Below are 11,097 nucleotides of genomic sequence, written 5' to 3'. Positions count from 1 at the left end.
CGCAATGATTAATGAATATTTTGCTCACCATATTGTTTCAAGAGAAGATGTTATACGTCTCAGTTGGATGCAGAAAATAGTTAAAACAATCCTTTCATTTTCTCGGCTCAAGACACAAGTTTACTATGTAACCATGGCAACGAAAGCATGGAGAAGTTGGTGCATGGAACCCTAAATACTGTCGTATATACTCCACCTAATGTGGATTCGTGAAAATCATCATATTTCTATCAGGAAGGGGAAAAAAAAAGTCTAAATATAAAAGGAAGTGGTAGACATGAGCAAGTTTGAAATATCTATTAAATGCGAAAGTGTCGTCTGGTTGGTAAACAAAAGAGCATCAGGAGGGAGTGTGAGAGATTGTAGTTTGTTGGACGGCAGGTGGTCTGTCCCGCCTCACATTATATGTCCGCCAGCTCCGTGATCTAGATACCGGTTGGTCTCGCAACGTGTGCCTCATGGAGAGTTACTCCTAGGGACCTCAGTGATGGGGCCCGCCAAGTCATGGAAAGCTAAAAAGAGATGAAAAAGGCGTGTAATTATGGGAGGGTGAAGCTGTGGATCATTCATCCCATAATGCCCATTGGTGAAACAAGTGAATGAAGACCACGTGACCCGATTGGACCAATCAGAGCCCACCTTACCCACCATCTTGAAGCCACAAGTAAACAACTATCTCTCCTGAAAAGTACAAAATAAAGCAGCTGGAAATGGAGGTACGTTTGTAGGGGTCATGATCGCGGTGGGTTTGGCCTGGTGGGTGGGTCGGGGTGGTATGTGTGGGCGGCGGTGGGCGGCGGGGTGGGTCAGGGTGTGGGCGGGAGGGTGGGCCCCAGGCCAGGGATGGGGTAAAGACGGACGGGAGACATAAACATTATTGGAACCTGGCTGAAGCAGGAATGGGTGTAGGGTTCCCTCTTTCTTGAAACATGACAAAATGTCTCACTTGCTGGAGAAGGAAAAGGTAATTGGGTGGTTAAGATGGCCGCTGTCTACTGAGGGTTGTAGACTCGTTAATGTAGACGTCATACGAAGGTGATTCAGTCGTTAAATAGTCACGAAAAGTAGTCAAGTATTGACACTGTTTACCTCCTCTTCTTTTTTTGTTTAGATGCATTTGTTTATCCGTTATCTCTCTTTGACAGGTGTCGTTAAGGGAGAAATTAAGGACTTATGGCCTCCATGGCCTGGTTAATGGTAGTTAAGATGTAATGGAGGATGACCTAGGAGGAGAGAAATGATGTTGAGGTTACACCACGAGTGGTTGGCTTCACGTAGGCCTAACCCTCTGTGTGGTCATAACCACTCAAATTGCTGTTAAGAAACTTTTTTCAAATATAGGAATTATGATTGGCACTTGGGTCGTATGGATTAGGTCAGTAGATAATGTGGATGCTGTTGTCTGCCATCCCATGAAGTTAATGGGTCTGGAGTAAAGAAAATGGGGGATTTTTCTAATTTTTTGAGGGTCGAGCCTATCGTGAATTAGGCCATTGTGCGAGTACCGTAGACCAGTAAAAAGGGATGCTGGTGTCTCCTCAGCTTATTTAAGACCACTATGGTATTACTTCAGGCCTGGAACGGTGCAGTGTTAAAGGCTATTAGCCACACTTAAATAAAATGAAGTTATTGAACAGAAAATGTGGGTCAAGTTCCAAATTAGGAGCACTCGAGAAATAACTTATAGTTTAGGATGAATGCTTATCAGTTAACTCTTTAGTGAGGACAAGAGATGAGAAGCATTATTTTTTTTTATGTGTATAGGGCTATGAGGATCAGGGAAAATGTTGGGTAAGAGTGACAGGCAAGACAGTGAAAGAGAATCAATAGAAACATCACCTCACTTCACCGTGGCTCAGTAGTAATATAATAAAGAAAGAATACAGTGACTTAAGGATAATTTTATTTAATTGTATAACATATAGAGTAGTAGTGGTGAGGGTTATGTATAAGAGGGGAAAATCGGGGGTTAAGTTATATGAAAGTGTTGATAGTGGAAACTTGCAACAATTAAGCAGATATAATGATAGAAATGTACCAACAATGAATTGTTCACTTCCTGGGAATTGCATTTGATAGTTGCTTGTGGGATTTGGTGAAGGCGCAATTGCCCACTTTTTCTGTCGTCTGGATATTGACATTCATTTGCAGTTATGCTTTGAGTGTGACTAGTATATTTCACCAAGAATATTAAGCATCAAAGTAAGGATGGGCCTCTAGGAAGCTGAAGTTTTTGTAGGTTATTTGATTTTTTACAGGCTTCTTGTGTTGTTACTTTACCATCACATTTTCCAAGATACTTATAACTCACCACTGTTGCCGTAAGACTAAAAGAAAATTCCAGATCCTTCTCCACAACTCATTACATTCCCTTTCCATTACCTTAGTATTGTAGAAGAAAATCACCATATACGCAAAGCTAGTTTCAGTGCAAGGATTAACTGATGAATAACTAATATTTTCAGTTTTATAGTAGAATTATATTTTTAGTTACCAAAGACATTCGTGTCATCTTTCTATCATGTTCATTTTGCACAGGTACCCACCAATGACGCTCTTGTCATCTTCCTTTTGCCTTGTAACGTTAATTATGTACCTGAAGTCTCCAAAGACATTGATGTCATCCTCCTCCTGACATATACATTATATACCTCTAGTTATCACTTTTGTTTCATAATCTTTCTGCCATATTTGTTGTGTACTGGTAATTACCAAAGACATTCATATTATCATGCTGCCATTTTCACTGTATGCGACTGGAGGAGATGAACTTATTCTGTGAAAATTGGAAACGTACCTTCCTGCAATGGAACAGTAGCCACCTTGTAACATAGGTTTTTCAAGTAGCCTTGAGAATATGGTGAATTTAGCATCATAATAGGAAGTTACATGGTTTCATTGGATGTTTTGTTTTCTAGAAGTTTTTCACTTTGCCCTACATTTTTACCAGATCATCACAATCCTACCCACCATCACTATTGATTATTGTAGAATATGATATACCTGCAATGCTTCAGATTGTACTCCCCTGGTCAAAATCTCTTCCTTTAAGGTTAAGTATTTATTCGTGTGCATTTCTTACATCTCCATAGATTATTTACATGGTACGTCAAAATAAAAAGATGTTTTGGAAGGAGGTAAATAAAGTGCGTAGAACAAGAGAATTAATGGGAACATTGGTGAAGGGGGCTAATGGGGAGGTAATAAAAAGTAGTGGTGATGTCAGAGTTAGATGAAGTGAGTATTTTGAAGGTTTGTTGAATGTGTTAGATGATAGAGTGGCAGATATAGGTTGTTTTGGTCGAGGTGGTGTGCAAAGTGAGAGGGTTAGGGAGAATGATTCGGTAAACAGAGTAGTTAAAGCTTTGTGGAAGATAAAAGCTGGCAAGGCAGCGGGTTTGGATGGTATTGCAGTGGAATTTATTGAAAAAGGGTGTGACTGTGTTGTTGACTGGTTGGTAATGATATTTGATGTATGTATGACTCATGGTGAGGTGGCTGAGTATTGGCAGAATGCATGCATAGTGCCATTGTACAAAGGCAAAAGGGATAAAGGTGAGTGCTCAAATTACAGAGGTATAAGTTTGTTGAGTATTCCTGGTAAATTATATGGGAGGGTATTGATTGAGAGGGTGAAGGCATGTACAGAGCATCAGATTGGGGAAGAGCAGTGTGGTTTCAGAAGTGGTAGAGGATGTGTGGATCAGGTATTTGGTGTGAAGAATGTATGTGAGAAATATTTAGAAAAGCAAATGGATTTGTATGTAGCATTTATGGGTCTGGAGAAGGCATGTGATAGAGTTGATAGAGATGCTCTGTGGAAGGTATTAAGAATATATGGTGTGGGAGGCAAGTTGCTAGAAGCAGTGAAAAGTTTTTATCGAGGATTTAAGGCATGGGTATGAGTAGGAAGAGCGGAAAGTGATTGGTTCTCAGTGAATGTTAGTTTGCAGCAGGGGTATGTAATGACTCCATGGTTGTTTAATTTGTTTGTGGATGGGGTTGTTAGGGAGGCGAATGCAAGAGTTATGGAGAGAGGGGTAAGTATGCAGTCTGTTGTGGATGAGAGGACTTGGGAAGTGAGTCAATTGTTGCTTGCTGATGATGCAGCACTGGTGGCAGATTCTGGTGAGAAACTGCAGAAGCTGGTGGCTAAGTTTGGTAAAGTGTGTGAAAGAAGAAAGCTGAGAGTAAATGTGAATAAGAGCAAGGTTATTAGGTACAGTAGGGTTGAGGGACAAGCCAATTGGGAGGTAAGTTTGAATGGAGCAAAACTGGAGGAAGTAAAGTGTTTTAGATATCTGGGAGTGGGTTTGGCAGCGGATGGAACCATGGAATCGGAGGTGAATCATAGGGTGGGGGAGGGGGCAAAATTTCTGGGAGCATTGAAGAATGTGTGAAAGTCGAGAACATTATCTTGGAAAGCAAAAATGGGTATGTTTGAAGGAATAGTGGTTCCAGCAATGTTATATGGTTTTGAGATGTAGGCCATAGATAGAGTTGTGTGGAGAAGGGTGGATGTGCTGGAAATGAGATGTTTGAGGACAATATGTGGTGTGAGGTGGTTTGATCAAGTAAGTAATGAAAGGGTAAGAGAGATGTGTGGTAATAAAAAGAGAGTGGTTGAGAGAGCAGAAGAGGGTGTTTTGAAATGGTTTTGTTACATTGAGAGAATGAGTGAGGAAAGATTGACCAAGAGGATATATGTGTCAGAGGTGGAGGGAACGAGGAGGAGTGGGAGACCAAATTGGAGGTGGAAAGATGGAGTGAAAAAGATTTTGAGTGATCGGGGCCTGAACATGCAGGAGGGTGAAAGGCATGCAAGGAATAGAATGAATTGGAACAATGTGGTATACCGGGGTCGACGTGCTGTCAATGGATTGAACCAGGGCATGTGAAGCGTCTGGGGTAAACCATGGAAAGTTGTGTGGGGCCTGGATGTGGAAAGGGAGCTGTGGTTTCGGTGCATCATACATGACAGCTAGAGACTGAGTGTGAACGAATGTGGCCTTTGATGTCTTTTGCAGCGCTACCTTGCGCACATGTGGGGGAAGGGTGTTGTTATGTCGTGTGGCGGGGTGGCGACGGGAATGAATATGGGCAGACAGTATGAATTACTTACATGTGTATATATATGTATATGTCTTGTGTGTTTATATATATGTTTACTTTGAGATGTATAGGTATGTATATGTGCCTGTCTGGACGTGTTTGTATATACATGTGTATGTGGGTGGGTTGGGCCATTCTTTCATCTGTTTCCTTGCACTACCTCGCTAACGTGGGAGACAGCAACAAAGTATAATGAAATAGATAAATAAATTATATCAGTCCTTTTGATAAAAAGTTGCTCCATTAGGTTGCTGCTCATATTTTATTGAGACAAATGCAAGGTCATACTCATAGGTAGGAACATTCCTCATGTCCATGCAATGTATAGAGAAGGTGCCATCACAGCATTGGAGTTTATCACTGAGATTGTAGAGTTTGGATAGTCTGTAAATTGAATCCTGTAGCTATGTCAGTGCTTGAAAGCAGCAAATAAGGCTACAAGTGACCTTCATTTAAGTAGAAAATGCTTCCAAGCCTTGACCAAAGTCATTTTGATCATGTACAGAATCTACATTCATCCACATTTTGAGCATTGTGTAGGAGCATGGACACGTTTTATCAGGGACATTGTGGAACTAGAGAAAGTACAGAAAAGTACCAAAAAAAATGGTGACTGGTCTAAAGACAAGTTTAGAATTTATATCCAAACATACAAATTATTAACTAACAAGAAGAATGTTGACCGACCAGTAATTCAAATTAACAGGCCTTCTCTTTGAAACTGTAAAGAAAGAGGCCTCTTATAGATAAGGAAACACTTCATCAGCCCAAGATTTATCAGTCACTGAAATTTGCTGCTTCAGGAGGTTGACCCAGCAGTATTTAATAGTATTTGTAAAAGTCCACTTGCAAATATGCCTCCAGGTTTAACCTAGCCTATCAAGACAAGGGAGCAAATGGGAACTTCAGTGAAGGGGGTTAATGGGGAGGTGATAACAAGTAGTGGTGATGTGAGAAGGAGATGGAGTGAGTATTTTGAAGGCTTATTGAATGTGTTTGATGATAGAGTGGCAGATATAGGGTGTTTTGGTCGAGGTGGTGTGCAAAGTGAGAAGGTTAGGGAAAATGATTTGGTAAACAGAGAAGAAGTAGTAAAAGCTTTGCAGTAGATGAAAGCCGGCAAGGCAGCAGGTTTGGATGGTATTGCAGTGGAATTTATTAAAAAAGGGGGTGACTGTATTGTTGACTGCTTGGTAAGGTTATTTAATGTATGTATAATTCATGGTGAGGTGCCTGAGGATTGGCGGAATGGTTCTATAGTGCTATTGTACAAAGGCAAAGGGGATAAGAGTGAGTGCTCAAATTACAGAGGTATAAGTTTGTTGAGTATTCCTGGTAAATTATATGGGAGGGTATTGATTGAGAGGGTGGGGGCATGTACAGGGCATCAGATTGGGGAAGAGCTGTGTGGTTTCAGAAGTGGTAGAGGATATGTGGATCAGGTGTTTGCTTTGAAGAACGTATGTGAGAAATACTTAGAAAAGGAAATGGATTTGTATGTAGCATTTATGGATCTGGAGAAGGCATATGATAGAGTTGATAGAGATGCTCTGGAAGGTACTAAGAATATATGGTGTGGGAGGCAAGTTGTTAGAAGCAGTGAAAAGTTTCTATCGAGGATGTAAGGCATATGTACGTGTAGGAAGAGAGGAAAGTGATTGGTTCCCGGTGAATGTAGGTTTGCGGCAGGGGTGTGTGATGTCTCCATGGTTGTTTAATTTGTTTATGGATGGGGTTGTTAGGGAGGTGAATGAAAGAGTTTTGGAAAGAGGGGCAAGTATGCAGTCTGTTGTGGATGAGAGAGCTTGGGAAGTGAGTCAGTTGTTCACTGTTGATACAGCGCTGGTGGCTGATTCATGTGAGAAACTGCAGAAGCTGGTGACTGAGTTTAGTAAAGTGTGTGAAAGAAGAAAGTTGAGAGTAAATGTGAATAAGAGCAAGGTTATTAGGTACAGTAGGGTTGAGGGTCAAGTCAGTTGGGAGGTAAGTTTGAATGGAGAAAAACTGGAGGAAGTAAAGTGTTTTAGATATCTGGGAGTGGATCTGGCAGCGGATGGAACCATGGAAGCGGAAATGAATCATAGTGTTGGGGAGGGGGCGAAAATTCTGGGAGCCTTGAAGAATGTTTGGAAGTCAAGAACATTATCTCGGAAAGCAAAAATGGGTATGTTTGAAGGAATAGTGGTTCCAACGATGTTGTACGGTTGCGAGGCATGGGCTATGGATAGAGTTGTGCGCAGGAGGGTGGATGTGCAGGAAATGAGATGTTTGAGGACAATATGTGGTGTGAGGTGGTTTGATCGAGTAAGTAATGTAAGGGTAAGAGAGATGTGTGGAAATAAAAAGAGCGTGGTTGAGAGAGCAGAGAGGGTGTTTTGAAATGGTTTGGTCCCGTGGAGAGAATGAGTGAGGAAAGATTGACCAAGAGGATATATGGGTCAGAGTTGGAGGGAACGAGGAGAAGTGGGAGACCAAATTGGAGGTGGAAAGATGGAGTGAAAAAGATTTTGAGTGATCGGGGCCTGAACATGCAGGAGGGTGAAAGGCGTGGAAGGAATAGAGTGAATTGGAACGTTGTGGTATACCGGGGTCGATGTGCTGTCAATGGATTGAACCAGGGCATGTGAAGCGTCTGGGGTAAACCATGGAATGTTTTGTGGGGCCTAGATATGGAAAGGGAGCTGTGGTTTTGGTGCATTATTACATGACACCTAGAGACTGAGTGTGAACGAATGGGGCCTTTGTTGTCTTTTCCTAGCGCTACCTCGCACACATGAGGGGGGAGAGGGTTGTTATTCCATGTGTGACGAGGTGGCGATGGGAATAAATAAAGGCAGACTATGAATTATGTACATGTGTATATATGTATATGTGTGTGTGTGTGTATATATGTGTATACATTGAGATGTATAGGTATGTATATTTGCGTGTGTGGACGTGTATGTGGGTGGGTTGGGCCATTTCTTTCGTCTGTTTCCTTGCGCTACCTTGCTAATGTGGGAGACAGCGACAAAGCAAAATAATAATATAATAAAAATCAACCGTTACGTGTAAGAACAACAACAACACAAGGAAACCTCAATTAACTTTCCGTTGGGTTTTAGTTTTACTGAATTTTTCGTGTTATAGTAGTAATGTACAGTATCATCTTAACTTTTGCTCCTTCCACTTAAGAAGACTTGGTACATAAGATTGCTTTCACATGTAACTTTGGTAAAGTTCCTTTTCAGGGCTGCCAGGAATTCATAAGTTAATAAAAATGAATTTGGAAGAGGCATGTAAGTGGATCGTTTACAAATGAAATTGATGCAGATTGCATTATTAGATTTTTTATTCTTTTATAGGATAATGTATAGATGATGGGGAAGGCAATGAAGCTCAGATAATGGTGTGAGGCTGATGTAAAAAGAGGTTAAATGCTTGTAAAAATTGACAGAACATATAAGATCATTACTTTACTTCTCCCTAGCAGCTTAGATTTATCTTGATTTTCAGTGTTATTGTCAGTTTATGTGATAAAGTCAGTATACCAGACACATACTGTACATAAATTTAGCATTGTACCAAGTGCTAGAAGATTTAAACATTGGAGATGGCACGTGTTTGCTGGTGGCATTGCTTCCCAGCCTCCTGACAAGCAGTTGTTCATTGCAGTCCCCATCGCCACACTACATTAACATTGTTATTGAAAGAGAATTGGAGGGGGCTTGCTCAATCTCCCAGCTATGTGACCCCCAAAAACGTACTGCAGCATATCCCAAAGGTTAACGATTGATCAAAAAATACAGAAGGAGAATTCTGATAAATGTATTGAAAACATTGTCAGCTTGATGCCATTTGACCCACTTGTGCTGACATGTTGATATATATGTTTGCAAAATTACCATGTAAAATAAACACTTGAGTCAAGTTATTTGACCTAAGTAGAACAGTAGAATTATTGGGACTATTACTTGTTCTAACTTTTTTAGTGCAAGAGATGTATACCAATATTTAGGAATTTCCTTCCCCAGTGGTTGGAGATGGTTGACAGTATGCATATTTTGACTACAACATTGAAAATTAATGTATGTCTTGGCCACTGGAGAAGTTTAGTGAGGTTTTTTCATTAATGTTGATTTTTAGAACTATTGTACTTTTCCCTGTGTAGTGCTAATCGAAATTCACAAAACTAAAGCTAACCTAACCTATGAACACCTTTACAGGCTGATGTTTACCCTAATTTTCAGTGGTATGTTTAAAATGTACATGTCATTTGCAATTTTACAAGGAATTAGGGAGATTGACTATCCTGAGTACAGGTAACTGTGGAAGCATCATTGTGGGAACTTTTTAGAATTAAAGGAATGCTCTTGAAAAGCTTTTTTGCCTTTGACCTAGAAAGTAGGATATCAAATGATATGTCATTTCAACAAATCATTATAAGAGCTGAATAAATGACTGATGTGATTATTTGACCATAACCAGATGAATATTCTCTTTATTGATATAAACTATTTTTAGAATGCACATCTGAGGTACACACTGCCATAGCAAATGAACAAAATTTCAAGAGCATAACCGATATTTTTGGAAGATTACTGAAAATATTGTAATTACTGTATAGGCCTGTGGGGAACTTAAGTGAGGTTTAAATCCAGCCAATTATTAAATCTTTTTTTTTTATTATTTAAACTTGTATCCCATTTCCTGAGTAAGTAAGGTTTTGCTACAAAGAGAGAGAGAGAGAGAGAGAGAGAGAGAGAGAGAGAGAGAGAGAGAGAGAGAGAGAGAGGCCACATTTGTTCACATCCATTATCTAGCTGTCATGAGTAATGCACTGAAACCACAGTCATATCTACAACCAGGCTCCACAGACCTTTCCATGCTTTCCCAGGCTGCTTCATATTCCTTGGTTCAGTCCATTGTCAGCACATCACCCTCCTGTATACCACATTGCTCCAGTTGACGCAATCCCATACATACCTCACCCCCCTGCATGTTCAGGGCCCAACAACTAAAAATGTTTTTCCTTCTGTCCTTCCTAATGCAGTTTGGTCTCACCTGTCTTCTTGTCCCCTCCACTTCTGACACATGTATCTTTGTCAGACTCTCCTCCCTCAATCACACCATAAGTCCACACTATTTCAGCGCACCTTCATCTTTTTCATCTATACTCTTCGTATTACAACACCTCTTTTTTTATGTGATCAGTGTACCTAAGACATTTCATTTCTGACACATTAACCTTTCTCATCTATCCTCATATATTGCCCGTGCCTTGCATCTGTACATCATCATTGTAAAGTGCCCATTTTTGCCCTCTGAGAGAATGACCTCTCCACACATTCATGAATGCTCCTAGTATCAATGCCCCCTTACCCACCCTGTATGACTTACTTTTACTTACATGGTTTCATTTGCTGCATTGTGCACTCCCTGGTATCAAAAACACTTCTCTTCCTTCAGATTTTCTCCATTCGAACTTGCACCCTAAGTAACCTCTCCTCTTCCTTGCTAAACCTTATAGTCTTGCTTATATTCACATTTTCTTTCAACTTCTTCCTTTTGCACTCCCTCCCCTCACCCTTTCAGTCCCCCTTTTTCCATACAACTTAATAGGTACACTCAACAGACTTTTACCTTTTTAGTTTGAGCATTCACCTTTGTTCCCCTAATGCCTTTATAGATTAGCACAGTACATGCTTTCTGCCAGTCCTTAGGCACCTTACATATATTGAAAATCCTAACTAACTAGTCAGCTGCACAGTCACCCCCTTTCTTCAAAAATCATACTGCATTACCATCCACCCTAGCCACTTTGCTACATTTCATCTTACTTAAGGCTTTTCCCTCCTCCATTTTCTTAACCAAATCCCTTTCCAAGACTATCTCCCTTGGCATACCTCCTGACCCAAACAACCCTCATTTGCTTCCCTGTCATCAAACACATTCACCAATCCCTCAAAACACCCTCTTAATCTCCTCCTCATCTCATCACAACTA

The 11,097-nt window shown here is 40.6% G+C and overlaps 1 protein-coding gene across 7 annotated transcripts in view; it reads left to right on the top strand.

Annotated features, from left to right (window-relative positions):
• The first annotated feature begins 342 nt into the window (after positions 1-342).
• The window catches only part of LOC139745683 (serine/threonine-protein phosphatase 2A 56 kDa regulatory subunit delta isoform-like), a 187,419-nt gene continuing 176,664 nt past the window's right edge, over positions 343-11,097 (top strand). For 3 of the 7 annotated variants that reach the window (XM_071656100.1, XM_071656098.1, XM_071656097.1), the window contains exon 1: positions 343-716. In XM_071656100.1, coding sequence (XP_071512201.1) covers positions 711-716 — 6 coding nt within the window. In that variant the 5' untranslated portion in view covers positions 343-710. Of the gene's footprint in view, positions 717-877; positions 965-11,097 lie in introns of those variants that run through there. The other 4 variants (XM_071656095.1, XM_071656094.1, XM_071656099.1 and 1 more) reach the window with 2 other exon arrangements.

The sequence above is a fragment of the Panulirus ornatus genome, chromosome 62 (genome assembly GCF_036320965.1).
Source record: "Panulirus ornatus isolate Po-2019 chromosome 62, ASM3632096v1, whole genome shotgun sequence".
Taxonomy (NCBI): Eukaryota; Metazoa; Arthropoda; class Malacostraca; order Decapoda; family Palinuridae; genus Panulirus; species Panulirus ornatus.
Note: the sequence above shows the minus strand (reverse complement) of the source record. Positions and strands in the feature narration are given on the sequence as shown.